Source organism: Callorhinus ursinus, unplaced genomic scaffold (assembly GCF_003265705.2).
Source record: "Callorhinus ursinus isolate GAN/ISIS: 27379988/994484 unplaced genomic scaffold, GSC_fseal_2.0 scaffold24, whole genome shotgun sequence".
Classification (NCBI taxonomy): Eukaryota; Metazoa; Chordata; class Mammalia; order Carnivora; family Otariidae; genus Callorhinus; species Callorhinus ursinus.
The window spans coordinates 26,723,473-26,750,049 of NW_027397086.1; the positions used below are offsets into that span (position 1 = coordinate 26,723,473).

Here is a 26,577-nt window from a genome sequence, read left to right on the forward strand (position 1 = left end):
GTAAAGCTCAATTTTCCTGTGTGGTGGGACAATTACAGATCTAGGAAATGTTTAGGTTATTTCCATACCAGAGGTTTCCTATTATGTAAACCCAATCCAACATGTACACAACCCACCACTTTCTACTTACTCTCAATGTAGCTGTCTTAGCACGTCGAATCAGGCAGACTTCCGCGGTAAGAACTAGTCAAAACTTCTCTGCATACTCACCTGGTACTTGGGTTTATCTATCAATTGATAATCCCCAGCAAAAACCTTAAAGACCAAATCTGAAAGGCATTCCACACGAACAGATGATCATGGAAACTGATGAGAGCAGAATATACCTCCCTTCAAGAAGCGAGCATCACCACCCCAGTAGGTCTAAAAGAAGACAAGTGATCATTTCTCTATTCTCCAGAATCTTCCCATGAATCCCCACAATATCAGACTCCAGAGTGCTGACCATTACACCATGGGGCCCACTTGAATCCTCACAACATCAAATCACATTCATCACTCAAGTGGCATGCACGTAGTACTATGTGCACAGAACTCCTGCCCTTGAAGAACAAAGATACCCTTGTGGATCTGGACAGAGATTAAAAAAAAACAAACAAGGAATCCCAACGGAAATTCATATAAGAATGCAACAGCTTGCAGAAATAGCTGAGCACCTTTGAAAAAGATCCCTATAGAGGTAAGAATTTAAGAGCCAACCATGTAGTTAAGATATATGCCTTAAAGCATTATCAACCCTGATTTTGGTCCAAATTGCCAAGATAATTTCCAAGGTAACAACAAAATAAAGAAAAAAAGAGACCATCCCCACAAGACCTGAAAAAAAGAGAGAAAGAGAAGACTCTAGTACTTCTCCAATAATCCTTGAAGTTGGCATTCTATATAAGCATTAAAGAAATTTTCTAAAAAGTTCCTTACGGATCTAGAACAATGATTCTTTTTTCTTAAAAATTTATTTTAGGGGCTCCTGGGTGGCTCAGTCGGTTAAGCATCTGCCTTCAGCTCAGGTCATGACCTCAGGGTCCTGGGATGAAGCCCCATATCGGGCTCCCTGCTCAGCGGGGAGTCTGCTTCTCCCTCTCCCACTCCCCCTGCTTGTGTTCCCTCTCTCGCTGTGTCTCTCTCTGTCAAATAAAAAAAATTTATTTTAAAGAGAGACAGAGAGAGTGCATGGGGGGAGCAGAGGGAGGGGGGAGAGAGAACCCTCAAGCAGACCCCCCCCACTTGAGCAAGGAGCCTGATGTGGGGCACGATCCCAGGACGCTGAGATCATGATCTGAGCCGAAATCAAGAATCGGACGCTTAACCAACAGAGCCACCCAGGCGCTGTAATTTTTCGGAGGATTGTGAGGTTTCAAATTTCCTTTGAGAATCTGAAAAAAGCTATGAAGAATGTGCATACAACACAAACAAAATTTTGTATACAATTTGTGGGTATTCCTGAAGCCCATTCATTGGCCTCTTCTGTAGTAAGAAGCCAGACTGTCCAAAAATCATCACCATTTTTGGTAATTATCTCAAAATGTCTCTAAGAGCTATGTTGCTGGGACTTCAAACTAGTTGGGACTAGAGGCTCCCTGTTCTTCCCAACTAGAGGAACTTCCCCTAAATCCAGTTTCCCATGGGACTAGTGGTTTTCTGCCACAATATTCCAGAGGCTGCAGTGCCCCAATGCTGGGCAGCCAGCTTTCCTAGCCAAACGTCATAAACAGTAAATATCCAAACCCAAACCACCTGCTGCCCAAGAAAAACACAAACACTAAAACAAACTGAATCCTGCTTTAATTGAAGCTTGGAGAGTATAAAGTCCTACAGAAACATTACAGAGAATCTTCCGGAAAACAGGGATCACAGCAATCCCTGTGGAGAGGCAGATGAGAGTAATTCATAGCTCACTAAGGCCTCCCTGTATCAAGTTCCCAGAGTACCCAGAAGATCTCTTCATCATCTCAGTCCTGTTCCCCATCCTCTCGAGCTTGATTTCATTGTAAGATAAAAAGGGCTACTAAATTTGAAATTATTCTGGCCTCAAGAAATTTAAAGACTTTTTAATGAGTAGGACATTCAAAACTTAAATAACTTCAACATGGAACCCAGCCGACTTTAACAAGTTACTTTGTTAGTGAATAGGAAATGGACTGAATCATCCTGGACATAATTTCATTAAGGCTTCAAACCATCCAGGAAAAAGTGGCACAATTATACCATTTTATATCCAACTTTACAAAAAGTTTACTACCCAAATCAAGAAATGTTTGTGCCCACAGAGAGCTTATTTCTAAAAGATCCCCCTCACCCCGCAAAACAGCCATATGTCTCCACTCTTCTTTGCTCCCTTCTCCGTATCAGAAATACCAATTTACTTCTTCAGGAGGAATAGAAATCCAAGATTATATAGTAAGCCTGAAGAAGAAAATGCTGAGAAATCTAAAAGCAGGAAAGAAATAAGCTGGTGGGGAAGACGAATGAGAGTTGCTTGTTTCTAATTCATTCTAAAACCCAAGACTTGCCTTTACGGGTCCTTTTTCCCTGCAATCATCTAGCTATTAGAGAGGAGAACCTGGACGTAAAGTCTGTGAAGAAAAGGTCACTGACAGACAAACTGCCCTGTAGGTGACAGTCGAGGAGAGAAGAGGTAGAGGTTTTGGTGGTTAATGAAGAAGTGCCTGTCTAGCCACTCCCTCTTCTTCTCTTGGCTTGGCTCAACCAATATAGATGCGATGGAAATCATTGGCACCAAACGCGGCGTTACACTTGGGACATTTGCGCTGACGGGTGTCATAGCGTGTCTTCACACACTCAAAGCAGAAAACATGAAAACACTTGGTCAGTACGGCGTCCTTTTTACGCATGTTGCAACATGGACAGGTCAGGCGTGCCTAAAAAAAAAAAAAAAAGAAGAAGTCAGAGTCTGATCGACCATAAAGGTTTAAATGGCTCTCATATGGAAGCAGACGAGCAGGAAACCCACTAAGCGCGAACACAAGAGTGCCACCCCCGCCCAAAAAAAACCATCCTCTGGTTCCCTTCATGTAAAGTTCGGTATTTATTCTCCCAGTCTATTAGCAGGCCACTTCAGGCCCGAACAAAAAGAACACAAAGAAATCACCAAGGCAGTTTTCCTAACCTTGTAATCCTTAATCTCCTCCATCAGGATCTCATCACATTTGGGCACATTGTCTGGTTTCTTTGTGGTCTCCAGCTTCCTTCGAAGTCGAGAGATGTCCTCCTGTGGTAAGAGAACATACCCATTAGACGCACTCCCCCAGACCTGCCATTTTGAGGAAAAAAACTGCTCCAACTTGAACTTTCTGCTCGGCAAAGAAAGGACTTTCTGTCCTCTCCTGGCCAATTATCTCTTAGGAATGCAGAGAACCGGAATGGCAAATACCTTCTTTTGTTCCAGAGCACAAAACCATAATCCTATTACCAAACTGAGTTGCACCTAACTTGTCAATGCAGTTCTGTAAAAATACAGTCTAAGAATTAAAAAAAAAAAAGATGAAAAACTTGATAAGCAACTTTATTTTAAGGCAATTACTTTCAAGCTGAAGGTAGAGTGGATTAAAATAATTTACAGATCTATGGATAAGGATAGAAAGTCATCATGAGAAACACTGGACATGCCAAAAACAGAAAAACTATAGAACTTCAAAATCCTCTAGTTTGACATGTTGCTACTTCTTTACAAATTCACCAATTCATTCAATTCATAAGTATGTATTTCATGCCCACCGGTTGGTAGGCACCATGACAGGCTTTGGGGGATATGGCAGTGAAGAAAACAGACTTGGTCTCTTCACTCAAGGAACTTATAATCAAGTAGGAGATGACACACATCAGACCAATGACTCTTTCATAACATTTCAGAGCTCAGAAAATATGTAAAAGGTGAAACGTAAAGAAAACACAATTGCTCTTGCCTGGGCTCGTTTGAAATTGAACATGTCCTTTTCTTTGGTGACGCTGTTCTCCACAATCTCATCCTGAAAATCATGGAGCTTCTTCTGAGCCAACTCCAGTTGCGCTTTGAGGTCATCTGCCAGCTGGGCTGCCTCCATCGCCTAGCGGGATGTACAAATAGCGTCCGCTTATTTCTAAGGAGGCAAAATGTTAACCCGGTCCAAGGAAGAAAGTGAACCTATAATTTCATCCATGTCCTACTTATTTGCTCCTCTGAGACTAACTGTCACTTTAGATCACAGAGTAAGCAATCCTACCTTGCGTTTATTCATCTCTAAGGCTTGAGTCCTAAGACCCAGCTCCTTCTCCCCCGTGCCAATGTTGCTTTGTAACAGATGCTCCTTCTCTTCCAATTTCCTTACTACCTGTAACTGCGCATCAACCTTTGAAAAAGAAAAATCATATTTAAACACAAATAGGAAAGAAAAAAACTATGAACTGACTAGGCGCTGTTAATCCATAGGCCCACAAAGAGAGAGTCTGTTAGAAATCTCAAATCATCACTGTCTTTACCCATGAACCCTTCAAAATACATGCAAGACCACAATACTTAAAAGCTTCCCTTTTCATACCAAAAAACAAAAAAAACAAAAAAAATCATTGTTGATGATTCAAGCAAGAGTTTAAGAAACCACTGAAAATTCTTCTCCAAAATTGCCAAGAGCCAAAGGAACTACATTTACAGATATTCACCTTCTTCGGCCATACTAATTCTCGAAGCCTGGCAATTCATACTGGACCATGTAAATTATAGCTCAAACAAAGGCCATGTGTATCTCTCTCAGAATGGTTAGAAGTTCTAAAGCAGTCTTTTTCTTGAAATTCACACACAAAGTGGAGCCACCATGAAAGGGTAAAAAGTCAAGTCACACACCGACAGACTCTCATCCCAACATCCAGAGGTAATCAGGTAACCACTCTGTTTCTCATAAAGCCGTCCAGAAATTTGTAAACTACACAGCACACACACAAAGACGTACACATTTCTAACATAAAAGGGATAATGAAACAAATCACTTAATGATAACATTTTCCATACTAGCAGATCCATATGTTTTAACAGTTAAACTGTACATCTTTGCAGTTAGGTATAATTTGTTTAAAAGAATGCTAAAAATATATGTTTATACCAGAATGCTAACAATATACATTTTCAGGGTCTTTTTTTTTTTTTTAATGCCACAATAATCATTCTTTAATGCATGTAGAAAGTGCCCTACTTCAACAGAATTCTGGCAAGCTCTATTCAAATTACCTGAGTCTTTAGAGTCAAAACCTGGTCAGCTAGCTCCTCCTTCTCTTCTTTAAGTAACTTGTGGATCTGATTTGACTTGATACGCTCGGACATGAGCTTGAAATTTGCATCATCCTTCTCCCGCAACTGCTGCATCAAACGGATATTTTGCTCTTGCATGTCTTCAAAGGCCTGGCCTGTAACATCCATCTCCGAGAGGAGAGCCTCTTCCTCCTAAAATACGGAGAAAGAACCCTCATTTTAAGAGAATCTTCTAACTCCAAAGAAACGGGCGCTGGAAATTAAACTTTCCCAGTGTTCATTCAGAAATAAATTAACCTAGTGACAGAGAGACTCAGTTTCAAGCAGCTTAGTTTTGTCACTTAGGTTAGCCCGAAGAATACAAATGAAGCCTTATTATCTGAAGCCACTGGCACTAATGATCTGATGCTCAGCTGATTTATATTCAGAGTCAGAGTAGACAAAACTTCTACACACCATAATGCAGCAAACTGATCAAGCAGCAGTTGGTGAAGAGAACTTCTATCACAAAACCTCACAATCCCCCATACTTTTCCACAACTGTAATATCACATTTCACTACAGACTTTCCAACAGTACTGCACAACAATCTGATGGGTGAAGATCCATACCTAAAAATATGTATTTTTTAAAGATTTATTTATTTATTTGAGAAAGCATGAGAGCGAGATTGAGAGAACGAGTCAGGGGGAGAAGCAGAGGGAGAAGCAGACTCCCCGCTGAGCAGGGAGCCCGACATGGGCCTCATTCCCAGGACCCTGGGATCATGACCTGAGCCAAAGGCAGACGCTTAACCGAATGAGCCACCCAGGTGCCCAGTACCTTTGACTTACATTTTGTGTTACGAGGAGACTATGAAGAGAATAGTCTTTACAGTTCTGTGACCCAGAAACAACCACACTTACACACTATTTATTTATAATCTATTTGGGGGCATGTTTTTCTTAGTTTTGTATATTTGGTTTTTTTGTTTTGTTTTGTTTAGATTTTATTTATTTATTTGACAGAGAGAGACACAGCAAGAGAGGGAGCACGAGCAGGGGGAGCGGGAGAGGGAGAAGCAGGCTTCCCGCAGAGCAGGGAGCCCGATGCGCGGCTCGATCCCAGGACCCTGGGGTCAGGACCCGAGCCGAAGGCAGGCACTTAAAGACTGAGCCACCCAGGCGCCTAGTTTTCTATATTTGTAATCATAATGTATATAAAACCTTATATAGATATATATATATTTTTTCCTCCATTTAGACTCACTCCTGATTCCAGATCAGCAGAGGAAGGATGGACCCCTCAATAAACAATGTTTGAACAACTGGCTACCCACTTTGAAAATAAAAGTAAATTTCCTGCCTCACAAGTACATAAAACAAAATAACAAAGAATGAAAAACGTCAGTGTAAAAACAAATGTACATATAGGAGAAAAACATTCACACACAAAAAAAAAGACTGGAATGAAAGAGCACACTGCATGTCAATAACTTGTCAAGTAAGATTTATCTAAAAACCCAACTAAACAAAGACAGTGCGCCCACCTGCTTGGCCATGGCCAGCTTCTTCTGCAGGTACTCTATCTGCTCCTCGACCGCCCGGATCTTCCTCAGGGCGTCCTCATCAGCCATCTTCTTGTTTTCCTTTTTCTCCTTATCCTCTAGGTCCTTGAGTCTTTGCCTCAGATCTTCCAACTACAGGAGGTAAGGAATCACACACACGAGAAGGAAGAGCTAGAATACAATTTCAAAAACCAATTGATCCTGTGTAGATGGAGGGCCCACAATACCAAAGAATCTTGGGAGAATTCGAAAGGGAGAGAAAGGCTGTACTGGCCACAGCACAGCGCTGCTCTAACCTCCCTCCGCTCCCACACGACACACTTGGGTAGGCAAGCTGCTGAGGAGTGCACGCGCACCTCTCGAGGGCGGTGGTTCTCACCTTTTTAAGGCCCCCAAATTGTAAGAGAATATGACATTCTTCCCAGAAGTAATCAGAAAAGTGACTCACTATAACAAAGATTTATGGGAAAAGCATTAATGGGAAAGGGAGAATAAAAAGTCTGAAAAGGTTACTCCTGTTCCCAGAAATTGTGATACACCTTGCCACCTCGTGGAAAAGAAAGAAATCTGTTTTATTTCAGATGGTCTCTGAAAGGGAAGAAAATGCTGCTGAGTGTTAAATGCTAACTTTAAAGATGAAGAAAGAAACTACATCCTTCAGAAACGTGAAGGAAAATCCCACAAATGCAGACTGTAACCAGAATGACAGGTAATGGCAGACGAGATTACCTCTGCCTTAGACTTCTTCTCAGCCGCCATCAGCTGAACTTTGTCTCTCTGTTCCTTTGGCGCAGAGCGGTACATATCTAGCAACAGTTTCATCTCCTTTTGGCTCTCTTGTGCTTTCCTATGATGAGGGTGGTAGAGGGAAGGGAAGGGTGTAACGAGAAAACACAGGACATCAGAGCAAGGGAATTTGGAATTGAGCAAAATAATTTACAACAGTTCCACGTACACCTTAGAGCACAGCTCTAAAAGAAAACTTCTGCACGGCCCATCAGGAGACTTGTGGACATACTCAGAAACTATAGAAAAGCAAGCTAGCTAATGGAATCATTTCTCCTTCAGACCAAGTTCTCCAACATAAAGTTATAAAATAAACACCTTGGCCCTAATTAAAGAGGCACAATTCTGGGGCCCCACTCTTAGAAACTGAGATTCAGGAGCTCTGTGATGGGGTCCAGGAATATATTTTAAATAAGTCATCCAGATGATTCTGATACCACACCGGAAAAAAGCATTTGCCCTAAAGAGATCAAGAAGAAAGAATGAGAAACAAGGAAGAAAACTAGATTCAATAATGATTAGCCATTAGCTGAAGACTGAAACTTCATCTCCTACTAAATCATCAAACCTCTTAACTATACTTTTATATACCAAAGAAGTTCAAATGTTTTGAGCACAGTTGTCCTTCAACTCCACATATCAATAAAGACACAACCATGACCAACGGGAAGCAAGACGTAACCAGTTCTACCAGAGAAGTTACTGGTTATGCAGGAAGAGAAGGCACAGTATGTGACATTATGTTGGTACTTCATTAACTGACAGGTCTGTCTTACCATTTCCATGCCTGCAGGAATAAACCTCCTAAGACATCTCTTAAAATGATCTGATACATACACAAACTAGTTAACTGCTAGGGAAACAGATCAACATTGTTCAAGTTATACCGATACAAACTCTACCCATTGTGACTTTAAATTATAGTTCATGCGAGCAATCTGCCAGCAGTTAATTTCAATAATTCTCCGGAGTATTGCTTAAATCATGACACCCTGGTCCCTTAATTTGGATTCATGAAGAATAAGGCTACAAGTGCAGGGCTTACTGAGACCGGACCACCGAACCAGACTACGCAAGAGCCCACGCAAGCCATTTTGACTGCACCCTTGATTAAAAATTGAGAGCACAATTAATTGTACATTTAGTTACACCCGAGATACTACGATGGTCTGTAAGTCATGCCGTCCACCAAACATTTTCATGCATGATGTCCTAACCTCAGCTTCTGAGTCAGAAACAGTTTCTCTAAATTCTGCTCTTACTTGAGTTCAATCTTCAATTGTTTGATAACTTCTGCTTCCTTTTTCCTCCCGTCGTCATGCTTCCCTTTCTCTTTATCCTTAGCAGAGTCTCTTTCCTTCTCTGACTCTTTCAGTTTCTGCTTCTCTCGTTCCCTCTCCTTTTCCTTCTCCCGCTCTCTTTCTCTCTCCCTCTCTTTCTCCCTCCTTTCTCGTTCTCGTTCTTCCTCGTCCCGTTTGGACTTAATTTCATTGACTTCCTCCTGAGATGCCTTTGACGCGGAGGACTGGGCAGCTAAGTCCTCAGGATCTTGCTTCAGTTCTGCAGGCTCATCCTTCGGGTCCTCGGTACTGGACTGAGACTGCAGGAGGGCAGTGCCGCTGCGCAGACGGGTCTGGGGACAAAGAGGGGAAGGAAGCGCATCACTGACGGCAACCACCCTGCTCGCCTCCCTCGAAGCCAGCTACACAAACGGAACAGCAGCTCACACTTATTCTACCCCTCCTGGTTACCTTGTTCAGGTCAGACTGGGCTTCTCTCAATTTCCGCTTATACCTCAGGACCTCGCCTTTCAGCTGGTGATTGTGATTCTGGAGGCTACTGATGAGGTGGCGCATCTCCCGGTTTATGGGACCTTAAATAACGGCAACAGCAATGTTATGAAGAACCGTGACAAGGGCAAAAGGCACAAGGATAGAAAGTGCGGAATACATCAGGGACCTCTGAGAAACAGGGAAAACTACCAAAAGAAAGACTCCTTCTCAGAAGAAGAAAATAAAACTGGCCAAACTGAGTTGGGAAAAACAAGCACCAAGCTGTGAGCCAAAACGAATTCCAGGATTTGGTTTAAGGGTCTTTAAGACATCTGAGCTCCACTTAATCCTAACAAGTCCAGGTAACCATACGGTGTTGTTTAAGGAAGGCATCTGCAGTAAGCTGCAGTGCGAAGCAAGAATAATCATACCTGCTTGCTCATTGGCAGCAAGGGTCTGCTCAAATTCTATCCTTAGCATCTCATACTCCTTGCGGACCTGGGCCAGAGTATCTTCCAGCTGGATCACTTCGGTCCTCAGCTTCTTATGAAGACTAACTTCATCTCGCTACATGCAAAAAAGGGAACCAATCAAAAATCCTTATCCAAATGTGGAAACACCATCATATTCTATTACTAGGTTTCCTAATTTTGACCCATAAGGACCTAAGAAGAAAAAAAGGAAATCCTAAGAGAGATTACTCAGAAAAGTTCCAATTTAATCAATATATAACGAGCACCAGGCAGCTACGAAAAACTGATTTGAGAACTGGCAGAATAGTAAAGAAATAAGGGAAATAGCCCCTTCCTGTGAGAATGTTATAATTTACAAGGAGTACTAAACAATAAAATGGGATATAAACGTTGTAAGGTAAGAAATATTAAATTCAATTCATTTGTCAGACAGACAGTAAAAGACCAACTATGACAAACATTATCTTAAGGACTATGGAAGGTATAGAAGTGAACACATGAATAAAAGTTTTTGCCTTAAAAAAAAAAAAAAAAAGTATTTCCATTTGCCCGGACACACTATAATGGCTTATAAATGGTGCGGCAGCTTCTACCCACTACTCTCGCCCATGCACATAAGGCTCCAGCCATACTAAACTATTTCTAAATCTGTTCTTCTCACTGCTGAGAATCCCCTTTTATTTTGTCTACCAGTAAACTTGCATTTATACAAAACTTGTATTTACCTTTTCTACCAGTAAACTTAAGATTCACACTTCACTCTGGCAAGTGGTTATCAGGAAGGTTCCACAGGAAATCAGATGCTGTCTCCTTTATCACTGCCTCTTTTGGGTACGCATCTGTTGTCCCATACCTCATTCTAATGGTCACTACTTTCCCCGCTAAGCTGTATGATCCCAGATGGCAGGATGCCCACCATCCAGCAGAGTAAAGACGTATGGCCACTCCATACACGCTTACCGAATGAGCGGTAATTGCTCATGAGAGAGTAAAACTATAAAATTTACGAGGCAGAAAAGCTTATATACAGAAGACAAAGCGAGGCTGTTACCTCAATGAGCTCAACTTGGCGCTGGTGGGTCCCCCTGGTGCCATGAAGCAGCGTCCGAGCCTCATCCAAGTGTGCTTTCAACTGCAGGCTCTCATTGTACAGGACGGAGAACTGCGACTGCATACAGCGGTACTCCGGGGTCTCCTTAACCGCCTCCTCCACCGCGCTCCGCAGCTCCACCTGAGGAGGGCCCAAAAACAAGTCAGAAGCAGAAGCTAGCATTGTGCCCTAGATGCTAGGCAGGGAATAAAACCTTAAACTCAATGATGTCCTGTGCAATTGAGACAAGCTTTTTTTGTTTTGTTTTTGTTTTTTAAGATGATATTTATTTGTCAGAGAGAGCACATGCAGGGGGAGCAGCGGACAGAAGGAGAAGCAGGATCCCCGCCAAGCATGGAGCCCGATGCAGGACTCGATCCCAGGACCCTAGCATCATGACCTGAGCCGAAGGCAGACGCTTAATTGACTGAGCCACCCAGGTGTCCTGAACTGAGACAAGCTTTATGAAGATTATGGATTATACCTACCCACTCTTCCAGTTCTGTAAAATCTACATCAAATTAAATCTGATCAGCCAAGAGATGACACCAGGTACCTGTGTTCTCCACCCAAGAACTGTTTCAAATGATACGTATTTTACATTATGTATCAACCTACACCCAATGACACTAGAAGAGCACTATGAAATCTGTCCGATGTGGGGACACAGAAAAACCCTATGAAATTTGTCAAGATGTTTAATTCTTAAAACATAGTTGAGGACCCTCGTCATTAACTTGTTCTTTTTGCTAACAGTCACAGAGAAATATATTTTTGACATTCTATCAAAAATAGTCATGCTTCTCTTAAGCAACGGTTTGCTTTAGTTACCCAAACACGTGAACTGATTTAACTCAGGTTGGGTTGTTTTTTAACCAACTGAGCCACCCAGGCGCCCTTTTTTTTTTTTTTTAATATTTTTTAATATAGGTTGGGTTGTTTTTTGTTTTTTGTTTTTTTTCAGTACAAACATCTTTATTTACCTAGAAACAAATAAAATTATAAAAGACATGTGGCGGGGCGCCTGGGTGGCTCAGTCGTTAAGCGTCTGCCTTCGGCTCAGGTCATGTTCTGGGATCAAGCCCCACATCGGGCTTCCTGCTCCACAGGAGGCCTGCTTCTCCCTCTCCCACTGCCCCTGCTTGTGTTCCCTCTCTCGCTGTGTCTCTCTCGGTCAAATAAATAAACAAAATCTTAAAAAAAAAAAAAAAAAAGACATGTGGCTATGACGGAAAGAGGGGCGGGAAGACTTTCAGAATCCATGTTCTTCCCGCACCCCAAGAACCTGGGGAGAGAAAATTCTAATAGGCAGGTTTGAAAACCAACAGGAACCATCACTGATCATGTCTCTTTCTCTGTTTTGGCAGGTAGGAACTGCAGAGCCGAATTCTATGACCCACATTTGGCAATTACTGACACGTGAGTAGCCTGCCCTGCTACAGGATGTATGTACTCCTTGCACAGATCTTGTATACAAGCCCCATTTTTTAAAATCCATTTTGGATCGTCACCCGAGTTTACCCTACTCATTTTTCTCAACAGTTCCTAAGTTAGAGCACCTTGATTCAATCTTTGTAGGTTGTTTTAGATCCTTTTCAGAACAAGGCACGGTACAAATAATTAAGTAAATAAATAGACACACCAACAAAACTCACATTTTTCTTTTCCCTCATAAGTTATGAGGGCCGACCAGTATGTATGTGAGTTGATCAGTGAAAAGTTTCATCTTAACGGCCCTTCAGAAAGGTTTCTCCTACCTTCAGCTTCTCATTTTGGGTAGTGACCTCCTCCAGGTCTTGCCGAAGTTTCTCCAGCTCACAGTGACGGTTCTGAGCCAGCTCTTTGTTCTCCTCAAGCTCTGCATTCATTTCCTCAAACTGGAGAGAAGCAGGAAAATAGCAAAATGAGCAAAAAGAAAGAATTCTTAAGTCGTTCCCATTCCTAAGCTTCCACCTTCACCCTCCCATTCTTAGAGCACAACCCCACCCTGCCACTTGTGAACTCCTAAGTACCGAGCATGACAGCTGACATGAGGTCAAAAATGTGCCCCGAGCGAGTCGCGGATTTTACCTTCCGGGCATTGATAGTGATTGTGCCGCCATACAAACTGCTCCCTGCTCCATATACCTTATAACCTTTCGAATTTACCTATAGGAAGGACAAAGATTCTTTAGTGAGAGGAGACCCTAGGATTTTAGTCTGATAACCAAAGTACTTTCAAGAGTCCATTTTGTCCCCAGCTACCCAGGTCCATCCTTTCTGAGTAAACTCCTTCAAAATGATTCTAGTCTCTAAACTGCGAATGAACAGCACTTGCCCGTTCTAGGACTTCTGCTAAGTGTCGGTTGAGTCGCTGTTCCCTCTTTCGAATTTTGTCAATATCCCACTGCAGGTCATCGATCATGGACTCAAGGACAGACACTCGTGACTCAGCTGTCTCCACTTTACTCTGCAACTTGGAGAACTACATCCCAAAGATAGGCATCCAGAAAAAGAAAGCCAAAAAAAAAGAGTGAGAAAAGCAATACCTTCCACCACTATCTTACATCCCAAATCTCATAAAATTAACCCTTGCTTATGTATCATTATAGACAAAATTTAAATAGAAGCTGCTTCACCTTCTTCCCATTGCATGAGTATAAAAATGAAATCATGAAAACTCTAATTACAAAACTGTTACATGTTCACATTAATCTATATACACTCTTTGAATTGGTTTTAAAAAATGGCCCCCAAAATCTTTGGTAGTCCTCCCATCAAGAGGTGGTGGCACTGTCCCCTCTTCTTGAATCTGGGTCAACTTTAGTGACCCAATGGAAATGATGCTACTTAACTTGGAGGCTATGTCTGAAAGGCCATGCAGGTTCTACCTGCTGTTCTTGGGACATGCATTCTCTGGAAGAAGCCAGCTGCCACATTAGAAGCCCAACTACCCTGAAACTGCCATGCTGGAGAGGCAACATGCAGGCGTTCCAGTGGACAACCGAAGGGGAGCTCCCACCCAGCTGACAGGCAACATCAACAGCCAGCCACAAAAGCCACGGTGGACGTCAGCTCAGCTGAGCAAAGCGATGTCTCTCTCCAGGTTAGTAATGCTACATGAGATTTGGGAAAGGACCAGAAGAGGTGAACCTTCTCACCCTGGTTGCACCTAATTAATGTCTCAAACATGACAGAAAGTTATTCTATTTTTCAATACACTCCGATCTATTTAAAAGCACTGCTATACTCTACACGGGTATTAATAAACTTCCCAGACGATTCTCATGCAAACGGCCAGCATGGACCTTGGCACTCGAGTTTACAAAACAAGAGCATAATGAACATGGGCTTTGAAGTAAAACACCTACATCCAAATCACAGTTCAATCACTAGCTGGCTGTGTGTTCAGACCAGTTACCAACCTCCTTGAATTTGTTCCCTTGGCAGTAAGATGGGAATTGTTTGACCATTAGAGAAGATACTCATCAAGTACCGAAATGCTAGGCACTAAGTAGATGGTAACTACTAACTTACTAATAAGCACAGGGTATGGGTGGCCAAACTAAAGTATGTCAAATTTCAGCACAATATCCTTTCAACTAAACTGAAATGATAATCAGGCGTGTCAGAAAAATCTTAAAGGCCTATTATCACTTTATCTCAATCACTGTATCTAAATAAATAAGTACCTGAGTCCTGACATGATTTGGTCATGGTACTATTTATGCCCAAGTCTGGGCTGAAAACCCATATTCCTCAAGTTCCCAGGTCATCAACAATACAGTAGTTCCTACTGTCCCTTTCTCAGATGAATTTCTACCAACCCATTCCTCAGTAACATTGTACATGATATTTTACATTTGGGGTAATTCATCATTTGGGGGACTGGTGTGTTGTTTCACAAAACCCCACATGATGGTATTTCTTCCTAAAAACATCGTAAAGTTTTCTATTTAACAGAGGCACAAGTCTAGGAGAAACATTTGATTATTTTTTTCCCCTTAACCTTTCCTCAGATTTTGATTTCTCAGACCTGGCTGCTTTAGCCTGCCCTGCATGCTCTTCAATATAAAAACAGGCTTTCTACAGTCAAATGATCCTCAAAGCACTCAAAATTCTGAGTCTATTCTAGTGCCACAGGCCACTAGAAAGTAGCATCTCTCCTTTCGGGTCAAGTACCTCCTGAGACATGGTGCGATGCTTCTCCTGAAGGAGGTCTGTCAATTCCTGTAGCCTCATGTTCTCCTGTCCAAGGAAGGAATTCAGCTCCTGCACCGCCTCCTCCACTATCAGATGATCTGAGAGAGAAGAACTGCACTTTAGTTTAGCATCTATAGTGTCCAATTTTAAAAGTGCACCTCCCACCAAAATATTAACATGCTATGTCACTTTATTTTCCTGAAAACCTTCAAGAAGAAGGCTGGTTTTTATTATCTTCACATGACTGATTCGGTACCCAGACCTTAGCTGACCTGCTTAAAGAGATGAGCCAACCTTGTGCTTCAGTAGAGGATGACACAGAGCCAAGGTCACCTAACTCCCATCCCTTTCTACAAAGTCAAAATGTAGTGAGAAAAAAAATGGAAGTTCTGTAACTTTATCTGGATAAGGCACAATCACCCAAAAAATGCATTTTAGAATTGTAGTCAAGACAGAGGTATCTCTCATCAGTGTCAGACTTCATAGCAATAAAATTCTATTTCAAAAGGCTATCACAAATTCCTATTATTCACTAACAGCAACATGAAGCATCTCTCTGTTGAAAGAGAAGGGGGGGCAAAGGGCAGAAATTTCCTTGCTCAAACAAGCACCTATAAAATCACAAAGGATAAAGATAAAAGCCTCAAATTACTTAACATATTCCGGAATATGATGCTAGGGGCACTCCTGAAGCTCAAAAGCCAAAATGTACACTATAACTTACAAAGAAGGTAGATAAATTTACAGAACTTATTACACCAAGTTAATATGTTTAAAACTAGAGTCACAAATATAATAGCTCAAATCCAAATGTTAGCAAGTGAAACCAGATACTCTCAGGATATATAGTGCCCTGGAGAGAGTTATCAGGAGAAGAATTGTGGGCTCTCCTACTACCCCTTGGTATCACTCAGAAACACCATACAGAACAGGTTGGTCATGTGGTGGTTTTTGTGGTTTTTAACCAGGATCGCCTGTAGAATCACTTGTGAAACTTTAAGATTAGACACTTCCCTAGGACCCGTCCCACACCTACTAAATAATACCACCCATGGGCAAGGCCAAAAAAACATTTGCTCCGAAAGCTCTCAAAGTGACTCTGGTTCATAACTCAAGTTAAGAACTAGGAGCTGAATTTTAGTCCTTTTAATATCCTGAGATACTCAGAGGCCTAGAAAACAGTAAGAGCTCAATAAATACTTACTGAATTAATAAACAAGCTGATAAATGCAATTCTTTTGAATCAAGGATAAAATAAACATGGGGAAAAAATGAACTGCCCAAAAGGTATAGCTGATGCTACAATTCATACTTTATATGAATTGTATATAGATCTTTATCTCTTAACAAGTTCAGCTTATCAATGGCAGTTGCCTTTTATGTTATAAAAAAATAACTCAGTGATTTGTAACTTATAATTAATGTTTTTATTTTTGAACTTAAAACTCTAACCTGTTAAAACGCATGCCATCAAAAATAATTTTAAAATACTGTTCAGTATACTACCCATTTCAGTTCCTTTTTAAATACACCAATTATTTTACTTGATATTTATTTATAAAATCAAGTTTAACACTGGCATAACCTCTGCAGATGGCATATTATCTGCATATAATATGCATATGGTTTATCCATGTGGCATATTACTAGAATTTAACCATATCAGCCAACTGTTCCAGTATAGCCAAGGGAGAAAGAAATAACACCCAGCTCAGTTTACATTAGGTGATAGGGAGGATTTATAGCCACTCATTCACCATAATTAAGCACGCACTATATACCAGATACAGAGATCAGCTAGGAACCCACAAGTGGATGTAATATATGAATACAAAAGTCTGGGAGGACACAAACCACACTGCTTACAAAATAGTTATCTTTGAGAAGTGGGATGGGAGGACTTTTATAGTCTATTTTTATCTATTTCTGATTTATATATTCTAAAACTGGTATCCAAATAATTAAATACACAAATATGCAAATATACTTATGGAAAAGCAAAAGAAACCCTTTCCCATGAAATTTTCACAAGTCTCTTACATTCCTCATCTTTTGATTCTGTTGATAGTTTAGCCCAAGTATCCTTAAAAAAAATTACAGAGTAGGGGCGCTGGGTGGCTCAGTTGGTTAAATGTCTGCCTTCGGCTCAGGGTGAGATCAAGCCCTGCATCAGGCTCCCTGCTCAGCGAGGAGTCTGCTTCTCCCTCTCTCCCCGCTTGTGCGTGCTCTCTCTTTCTCTCTTGCTCACTCACCCTCTCTCTCAAATAAATAAAATCTTTAAAAAAAAATTACAGAGAGCGCCTTGGTGGTTCAGTTGGTTAAGCGTCTGCCTTTTGCTCAGGTCATGATCCTGGAGTCCTGGGACTGAGTCCCACGTTGGGCTCCCCACTCATCAGGGAGTCTGCTTCTCCCTCTGACCCTCCCCCCCCATGCTCTCTCTCTCAAATAAATAAAATCTTAATAATAATAATAATATAAAAATTCTTATTTGCCCACCCAATGGTTCATTACATCCAACATACTACTTTCAGAAACAAAAGGTTAAACATCTTTCTTTTTCAGTAGGCTCCAGGCTGAATGTGGGACTTGAACTCACAACCCTGAGATCAAGAGTCACATGCTCTACTAAGCCAGCCAACCACCCCGAAAGCTTAAACATCTTAATAATAATCAGAGAAATTATGGTATTACAACTAGACTATGATTATTAAAAATGTGAAATTGGGGCATTTAAGAAGATGCAACCTAGCTACACAAATACTTTACTATACTGTAAAAGTTTAAGTTTTTCCATTAGCACTGACTAGTAACATAATTATTTCAAACAGACACTTCTCCATCCGTGTAATATTTTCTTTTAACTTTTATTTTTTTGAGGGAGGGAGGGGCAGAGGGAGAGGGAGCTAAAGAATCTTAAGCAGGATCCATGCCCAGCACAGAGCCCAATGCAGGGCTCGATCTTATGACCCTGAAATCATGACCTGAGCCAAAATCAGGAGTTGGACGCTTAACCAACTGAGCTACCCAGCTGCCCCTCTTTTATCTTTTTAAACACAGAGACCAACTAACAATTCTAAAATCTGAGCCAACTCTTTCTGAAAATATTAGAGATTAACAGATAAACGAAAAACAAGAACATATTAAAACTGACTCTTTGGGGGGGCACGCCTGGGTGGCTCATTTGGTTAAGTGTCTGACTCTTGATTTCAGCTCAGGTCATCATCTCAGGATTGTGACATCAAGCCCCGGGTCATGGAGCCTGCTTAAGATTCTCTCCCTCTCCCTCTGCCTTTCACAACCCCTCCCCCCATTCTCTCTCTCAAATAAATAATTATCTTTAGGGGCGCCTGGGTAGTCCAGTTGGTTAAGCGTCTGCTTTTGGCTCAGGTCATGATCCCAGGGTCCTGGGATCGAGTCCCACATTGGGCTCCCTGCTCAGCAGGGAGCCTGCTTCTCCCTCTGCCCCTCCCCCTGCTCGTGCTCTCTCGCTCATTCTCTCTCAATCTCAAATAAATAAATCATTAAAAAAATAATAAATCTTTAAAAAAACTGACTCTTGGAAGACAAAGTTCAACATCTAATGAACAAAAATTTTTAAATATAATTACCAATATTTAAAATAATATCCAAAAACAGAGCTACTCCTTAAATAATAAAATTAATGTTACTACTTATAAAAGTGTCTAATTAACAGAGAGTATCAGAATGGGGCTTTCCTCAGCTTCTCACAGGACCGTCATGTGGCTCAAAATATGAAGCACTTGTAAAATATTAACATGCCATAGCAACGACATTACTGGTATTACCAGTAATACTGGAGATTGGATTCCAAGGAATGTAATCAAAAATAAATACGTAAGTCTGCGAACTACAAATGAGCATGCAAAGGGGAGCTCTTATTCCTCCCCTTTTTCTCCCAGTGTCCTGGTTCTTGCCTCACCTCCACTGTTCAGCTTCCGCGATAAGAGCTCTACTTTTTCTTGTAATTTATCATAGACAGTCACAATCTGGGACACAGCTCGACGGGAGGACTCCACACGCTCCTGCAGCTGAGACTCCATTTCTTCACTGGAACTGCTGGCCAGAGTAGCAAGGAAAGAGAAAGCTGGCTCTTGCCCTTCCCCTGAGGACACAGGGGGGGAAAAGAAGCTGTCAACGTTATAAAACTGGAAATACCAAAATCTTCTTTCTTTCCTCAAATGGAAATCCTGAAAGCAAAACTCTACTTCAAAAACCCGCATGGCATGTGGTGGTAGCATCCACCACAAATACTCACCTCTCTCTCGGTCATCTTTCCGTTCCTGATTGCTATCAGAGTCTGGTTCTGGTTCCGGCACGACAAGGGCTTTTCTCTCCGTGAGGAGATCTCCCAAACCCTGCTCCAGATCGTAACGTTTAAGGATGATACGGATGTTTTCATCAAACTGGAGAAGGGTGGGCACGGTTATGAAAAAACAAAACACAACTTGGGAAATGAAGAGAGTGCTAAGGCGAACAAAAATGCTCAAATAAAAATCCGAGCAGATAAACGAGTGAGCTACCTGACTCCAGTACCGGTTGACAATCAGCAGTGAGGCGTCATCGGTGGCCTGTCTTCGTTCCAGTTTTTCGATGTGCTCACGGAGTTCATCTTCAATGGCCTGCCGCTGATCCAGCATTTCTGCCAGCTTGCGATTTTTGGTTTGCAGTGTTCGAATGTCTAGCTCCTCCTGCCCCGGGAAACCAATCTTATTAGTCTCCACAAAGAAATGTAGGCAAACCAGCTGTTAAATTCAACAGGGTCATATTAATTAGTAATTTCCTGTGACTAAAGCTATTCATTTTTATAAAAATCTTAAAACAAATAATTGGATAAGTAGGAACAGAGGAAGTAAAGGAAAGAACCTGTGATGAGGTGAAGTAAGAATGACACTAATATACTAGAACTTGGACCTCACCCATCTCACACTTCTCTTCTCATGGACACCCACAAAGTCCTGTCAGGCTCCACTGCCCAGCTCGACCACCTTCTCTCCTGACCACAGCTGCCATCTATCTCCTCAGCACTGCCCCCCACTCCCTCAAGAACCCTGGCACCTGGGGTCTTCTCTGCCCCCGTCCCTGCCAACATTCCCAGTGAGCGCAATACACATGTGGACATGTACACACGTGGACAAACCATCAAATCCTCCGGCGTCTAGGCTGCGTTCTGAATTCCTTAACTCCAGTGACTATCTCCCCCACTGTGCTTCAGCCACACAATTCAAAAGCCACATCTTGGGCTGCTGTCATTATCTGGAACTATGCCACAACTGAAATCTTAAATTCCCTGAATAAAACCTTATCTTTCCAGGTACCTCATGCCCTTATCCCCGTATACTGATCCTCATCTACATCTCCCAGAATTTTGAATTCTCTCCCTTTTCCTTGTCAGTCCCTTCTGTCTCCACTATCTTCCCTGCCTTGACCTCAACTTGTGCTCAGGATCTCATTCTCTTCTGTTTCTGCAAAAATACTGCTCCATCAGTAATTCCACACCGCTCTCAGTATCTTTCACTTTTCTCCCTAATTCCTTCCCTAGGACAAGGTGGGGGCTGGAGGTGGGGAGGGTGGGGGCAGTATCCCAGGCAAAGAAACAGGATTGGAAAGGATTACATTTTTACTTTACCTAGGAATTCATGAATATTTTAAAGTAAGAACTGTTTATTAGAGCACCAATTTCTTGTGTTGCTTTTATTTTCCTTCTTCCATTTTGGCTAAAACATTCTTGATATGACAAATTAGTCAAGAGTTTCCCAATTGTACAGCTCATTAATACTATTAATAAATGAAATCCTCAACCTCTTCTCTGAGCCCCCCTTTTCCCTTCTTGCTCTCACTGAAACTTGGATGAGAATGCCGTTGCCCTGCAGGTTTCTCCGGCACTGCCCTGGGCCTGGAGACAGGCAGGCATCTTCCTTGTTCTCCACTGCCACTTCCAGGCCATCAGCCCACCTGCCTCCCTAAAACCTCCTAGCTTTGCAGCTCACGCCACTGGTCCACACCAGCTGCCACCCTGCCTTCCTGCACTGGGCTATAAACGCCCAGATCACTCCCCCATGTTTCCTGAAGATTCAGCACCTAGCTTACTACTACTTTCCAATGCTATTCCTGTCACAGTTCTTACTGATTTCAATTCCCATCCGGCTGACCTTTCCTGTCTCTCAAATCATGAAGTCGTTGACTTCCTTTCCGCCAACGATCTTGCAGCCACCAAACTCCCAGTTGTTCCCAGTCTTAGCTGTATCTGTCTGCTCTCTATAAGCTCAGTTTCACACATGCCATTCTCCACAATTACCACCTACTTTTCCAGCGCACTCTCTCTAGTTTCCTGAGTCCTGTAGTTCTTCACCTCCTCCAGGATCTACAGTCCACTGGTTCTACACCTTTCCCATCCTTCCCTCCTTTCACTTCCTCACGCCCTTCTTTACTGAACTTAGATTCTGCAGTCAGTCATAATCACGCCCTTTTCTAACCTCCTTCCTCCTTGCTCCTTCTTCACACTCACCTGGTAAAAACCCCACCCCCGGTAACATCCAACTCTCCACACCTCCAGGCCTACATCCATGCAGCTGAACGTGACCACAAAACATAAAGTACCACGCTGCCTGGGCTCACTCTGAACTCATGATCACAGAGTCAAGTAGGTCCTCAGTGCTGCCCAGCAACAATACTCGATCTCTCTAGTCCGTTCCCTCTTCAAGATGACTACTTCATACCTTCTCCTGTCTCTTCAAACCTCCAACACTTCCTCCCCCATCCTCACTCTCAGATGAGTCGCTTCTGATTTCACTGAAAAAAAAACAGAAGCAATCAGAAGGGAATGTCCACATCTACCTCCCATAACTGCAGCTACCGACCTACCTGCATCTGAACTCAGATTCACAGCCTTCCTCTTTGTTGCTACGGATCAACTGCCCCTGCTCCTAGTTAAGGCCAATCCCCCACTTGTGCATTATAGCACATGCTCTCTCCCCTATTCGTGGAAATCACACCAGCAACCATCTCCTCCTTCTGCTACCTCATCAACTTTAGCATCTCTACCAAATCATTTCAATCAACATGCTGTAATAGCTCCTACTTTAAAAACAAAACAAAACCACCTTCCCTCAACCCCACATTTCCATCTGGCTAATGCCACATTTTCTTTGTCTTGCTTTACATCAATACTCTTGCAAAGCATGGTCTTTCCCCTTTCCCTAATTCCTCTTCTCTTCTCTTCAGCTCACTGCAATCAGGCTTCTAGCACCACCACTCCATGAATACAGTTCTTATCAAGGCTCCCGAGAACCTTCTACTGCTAAACCGAATGTCTCACTGCTCTCCTCACTCAGTGCTCTCCTTACTCAAACCATCAGCAGCACCTGAACAACTCCTTCCTGAAACACTCTCTTCATTCGGCTTCTGGACCCCCACTCTCTCTTGTTCTCCTCCTACTTCATTTTCTGTCTCTTTGATCAGTCTCTTCTCATCACCTTGATGTGAAAATATTAAAGTGCTTCAGGGCTCTGTTGTCAGTCAAACCTCAAACCTCTTCCTTACCTACACTCACTTAGAGCCTCTAGTCTCATGGATTTAAATACCTCCTACAAAATGATGACCCCCAAATACACAGCATTAGCCAGACCTCTTCTCAGACTGCAGATTACAGTATCCAACCACCTACCTGCTCAGATGTCTAATAAGTATCCCAAACTTGCATGTTCAAAATCAAACTCCTGCCTCATCCTCCACAGCTTCCCAAAAAAGTCTGCTCCTCTCATACTCCTCCCCAGCTCAGCAAGTGGACAGTTTGTACTTCCAAAATTCTGGGATCTCATAAACTTTATCCAATCCATCAGCAAATCTTGTCAACACTACCTCCACAGTGACCCAAGCCACCACAATCCCTCATCAAGATTACTGCAACAGTCTCCTGTTATGGACACTTTTGTGCCCCATGCCATGTCCTGTCAGCCTGCCACACTTCAGCACAGCCGTGGTGGACAGCTCCATCCACACCTACAGTGTTCCCACCTCAAGCTGCCCAGTCTTTTCATCTTTTGTTCCACAACCTCAGCTGGCTCACTACAGCAACCTTGAAGTGCAGAGGAAGAGATATTGCCTTTAAGGGTAACCTTCAACCAACTGGGGCAGGAATCAGTGGATCTATGCCCCAGCTCCCCACCCTTAGAGACATGAAATGGAAAGGAGAAGAGGGAAAAGAAACAAGGGAACGACTTTGCCAACTGAACTCATAAACCTTGCTCCTCTACAATCTATTCTCCAAGCATAAGTCAGAGCATGTTACTCTCCTGCTTAAGACCTTCCAAAGGCTACCTATCCACACTACCTTGTGGATAAAGTCCCAACTGGGATGTATCCTCTCTGCCTCCCTTAGAGCATGGGGCTATTTATCCCTATGAAGGGGCACTTCTCCCACTCATAACTATTAGAACAATCTGTTCCTTTGGCAGTGCCACCTTACAAACTGAAGTCCAGGGGCTGTCTTCAGTGTAAAGCATAGTATCTGGCAAATAACAGATGCTCAACAAATATTTATATTTATTGAGTTAGCAAATGTCCTTGGGATGCATGATGAGATTCAGTGTTAAAACAAAATCACCTCCTGGCAGAGTATGGAGTAGCTGAACCCCAGAGACTCAGAAATGACACTTGATCAACAATTTACTCTGAATGTTCCCATTATTCTCTCTGATCCTGAGCCTAATTCAAATAAGTAAGAGATGTGGTTTTACAAGCTATACAAATGTAAAGCATTTTAACACCATATCCCCATGGCTGAGTTCCAGAAAAGACTCCTGATCTAGATCCAAACCAATTATAGTGAGCTTCTGATGTCTAATGGACATATAACATTACTCTAAGCTTCTGGTGTATAACAGTCTAATGAAACTGTCAGCTCCATAACAGCAAGAACAGAGACTATTTTATTCACCATTATATTCATAATATCTAGCCCAATAATAATTACTAAAAGCTCACACATATTGCGTACTTACCATATTAAAGGTAATGTTTTAAGCCTTAACAGGGGCTCTTTCATTTTATCCTCTCAACAGCCCAATGAGGTAGGTATAATTACATTTTATACACAAGGAGAAGAGGCACAAGGAGGAAAACAGAAGGCATGCAGCTAGGAAGTGGTAGTGCTGAGGATAAATTCCAGGTCGTCTGGCCTCAGACTCTGACCCTTCATCACTCTGTCAGTGATTTTGCTACACTGCCTCTTAGTACCTAGCACCTAACTTTTCAGTGAATGAAAAATGAATGTAGTTTCCCACTGCTAATGCCTATAATCCATGTGTATCAGGCACCACACCCTCCAGAGATTAGAAGCATACCTTTGAAAATAAAGACCAAATGTCCATATACTATTTCAGAACTGACCACCACATCATTTTACCTACTTCTATTTCCCTCTTCTTTTCAAATAAATTTCTCTTATATCAGAAAGCTTCCATAAACTCTTACCTTCAGGATGCAACTGAGGAAAAAAAAAAAGTGTACTATCATAGCACTGTTTCCACATACCGTTGAAGAGACACCCCCGAGCTTAATCGTCTCCACTGTGGTCCCTGAATCTTCAACAGCTGTTTTCTTCTCCGGAGGCATGGATGTGCCAGGCTCTCCAGCTGCTCTTTTATTTCCAATTCCTGACATCTTGGCACCAGATGATAGCAGTCTTCCTGGAGAGGAAAAAAAAAACCCAGAAACTTAGGTAAGATATACGAGAAGAGCAACAATAAAGAGATCACCGATAATGTAAAAACTAGCAATTTTTCTGGCCAGCCTTTTAACCGAAATCCATTAACTTCATACCAAGGGCACAATCCCCAAATTCCTCTTGGAAAGAAAAAAGTAAACTGTGGCGTAAGAGTCAGGGCTGTAACCACTAATTTCTAAATAGGATGCTGATAAGAAATAAGAAAATCTCTAAAGATTGTCTTAATATAAATAGTAAGAGATCTCATTCAAGGATCTCTCACATCCTTGGTGTCAAAGGATGAAGACACCAAGAAAAATGTCAGAGAAATCTCACTTCCTGAAATGCCAGAATCAGAAAAATAGTTTGATCAGGACAGGAACTAATTCTATTGTGTTGGAAAAATCACACAGCTGAAAGAGATCTCAGAAATGTCTACTAAATCATTAATATTGAACAAGTCGTGTATCACCACTGAGGCTCAATTTCCTAAGCCAGAAATAAGAGTATATAATTACTGTGCCCCTTTCAAGGAATGAATAAGTACAGAAAGAACATAGCACAATGCCTAACACGAAGAATGCACTCAGAAATACTAGCTCCCTTTCTTATATTTGCAGTTTCTTCCCTATTTCCAAACGTTCTCCTCATGATTTCGTGCAACCCTAGGGAGCCTGGACCTGAGAGTGAATCACAATTCTACCTCTCAGGGAGACGTGCTGCCTTGGAAGGAGTTCTCCAAGAGCTTCGGTTTCCTCCTACGTACAGTAGAGGCGAACAAATATTCTGTCTACCTAAACCGCCTCCCAGGGTTTCGGAGCTCAAAGGAGAAACGGATGCTAAAGCACTTTGCTGCTTTAGAAAGCAGCCCTGCCGTCACCGAGACTACCCACTATCCTGCTTCATATTCAAGCTCCAGGAGAAGGCGTTATTGGCGGCAGTAACCTGAGTCGGACCTCGCCTGGAGAGAGGACACAGAGGGGCAAGACAAGGGCCGCAACCCGACCCGCGACGGGGCAAGGACCCCAGCCTCCCGCGCCGCCAACTGCAGGCCCAGGACAAGGAAGCCCCGGAACCGGAGAGGGTGGAGATTCCCGAGGGCCCGCACAGTCCCGCAGATCTAACCTGGGTTCTAAAAACTCGCGCCGCTGGGGAGCGGAACTCGGGCAGGTATTCACCAAGGTCCGCTCAGCGGCCCCCCTTCTCACCCCTGACCCGCAGGCTAGGACCCATCGAAGCTTCCGGGAGGCGGGGCCAAGGAAAGGAAGAAGGGAAAGAAAAGAGGAAGGCGCTTCAGCGCGGCCGGGCGGAAGTGACGCCCCGCGAGGGCGCCGAGCGCCCGGAAGCAAGTGCCGTCTCTGTAGCAACGCGAGGCCGCTGACCTCAGCGTGCACCCCGTCTCCGCCGTCGTTGGCGAGAGCGCCCTGACTTTTTGGCTTGTTGGCTTATGTTACTGCGACCTAGTTTTTCTACTGAAATAAAGTGCCTCTTACTAGTGCTATGGAGACTCGTTCAGACTGCCGATTGGCCGATGGTCCGGTCAATATCCGGGTGGAAAGAACTAGCCTCAGCCATCTCAGGAAGTTGTTACTCGCGGCCCATTCGTGCTGAAATGAAGGGTTCTGAAGAAAATCCAGACGATTTGATGGGTTTCGGAGGCTTGTAGGTTTTTCTTACAGGAAACTGTATACGGTCCTGCCAACACATTAGAATTATTTGGGGAGTTTAGGTCCTTCTAGGGTAGGGCCTGGCATGGGCATCGGTC

At 42.7% G+C, this 26,577-nt stretch overlaps 1 protein-coding gene across 2 annotated transcripts; it reads right to left on the reverse strand.

Annotated features, from left to right (window-relative positions):
* Positions 1 to 1,765: 1,765 nt before the first annotated feature.
* On the reverse strand, positions 1,766 to 26,327 carry RNF20 (ring finger protein 20). 2 transcript variants are annotated; one of them, XM_073876638.1, is made up of 20 exons: positions 26,306 to 26,327; positions 24,641 to 24,795; positions 19,630 to 19,797; positions 19,365 to 19,512; positions 19,029 to 19,211; positions 15,068 to 15,186; positions 13,224 to 13,370; positions 12,977 to 13,054; positions 12,664 to 12,783; positions 10,868 to 11,047; positions 9,775 to 9,910; positions 9,323 to 9,444; positions 8,834 to 9,204; positions 7,515 to 7,632; positions 6,768 to 6,917; positions 5,219 to 5,431; positions 4,221 to 4,346; positions 3,924 to 4,064; positions 3,128 to 3,229; positions 1,766 to 2,879 (listed from the first exon to the last, which is right to left on the reverse strand). In XM_073876638.1, the coding sequence occupies exons 2-20, from the start codon at positions 24,767 to 24,769 to the stop codon at positions 2,703 to 2,705; spliced, it is 2,928 nt and encodes a 975-aa protein (XP_073732739.1). In that variant the 5' UTR covers positions 24,770 to 24,795; positions 26,306 to 26,327; the 3' UTR covers positions 1,766 to 2,702. The 2 variants fall into 2 exon arrangements, with proteins under 2 accessions (XP_073732739.1, XP_025744142.1); XM_025888357.2 differs by lacking the exon at positions 26,306 to 26,327 and adding an exon at positions 25,938 to 26,060.
* Positions 26,328 to 26,577: the final 250 nt, after the last annotated feature.

Excerpts from the sequence above, each read along its gene's own strand:
- RNF20 (XM_073876638.1), bottom strand. The coding sequence starts at position 24,769 with ATGTCAGGAATTGGAAATAAAAGAGCAGCTGGAGAGCCTGGCACATCC. Across the intron at positions 13,371-15,067 it reads ATCGCACCATGTCTCAGGAG|TTCTCCAAGTTGCAGAGTAA; the intron begins GTACTTGACCCG and ends TTTGGGATGTAG. Across the intron at positions 7,633-8,833 it reads CAATTGAAGATTGAACTCAA|GAAAGCACAAGAGAGCCAAA; the intron begins GTAAGAGCAGAA and ends CCCTCATCATAG.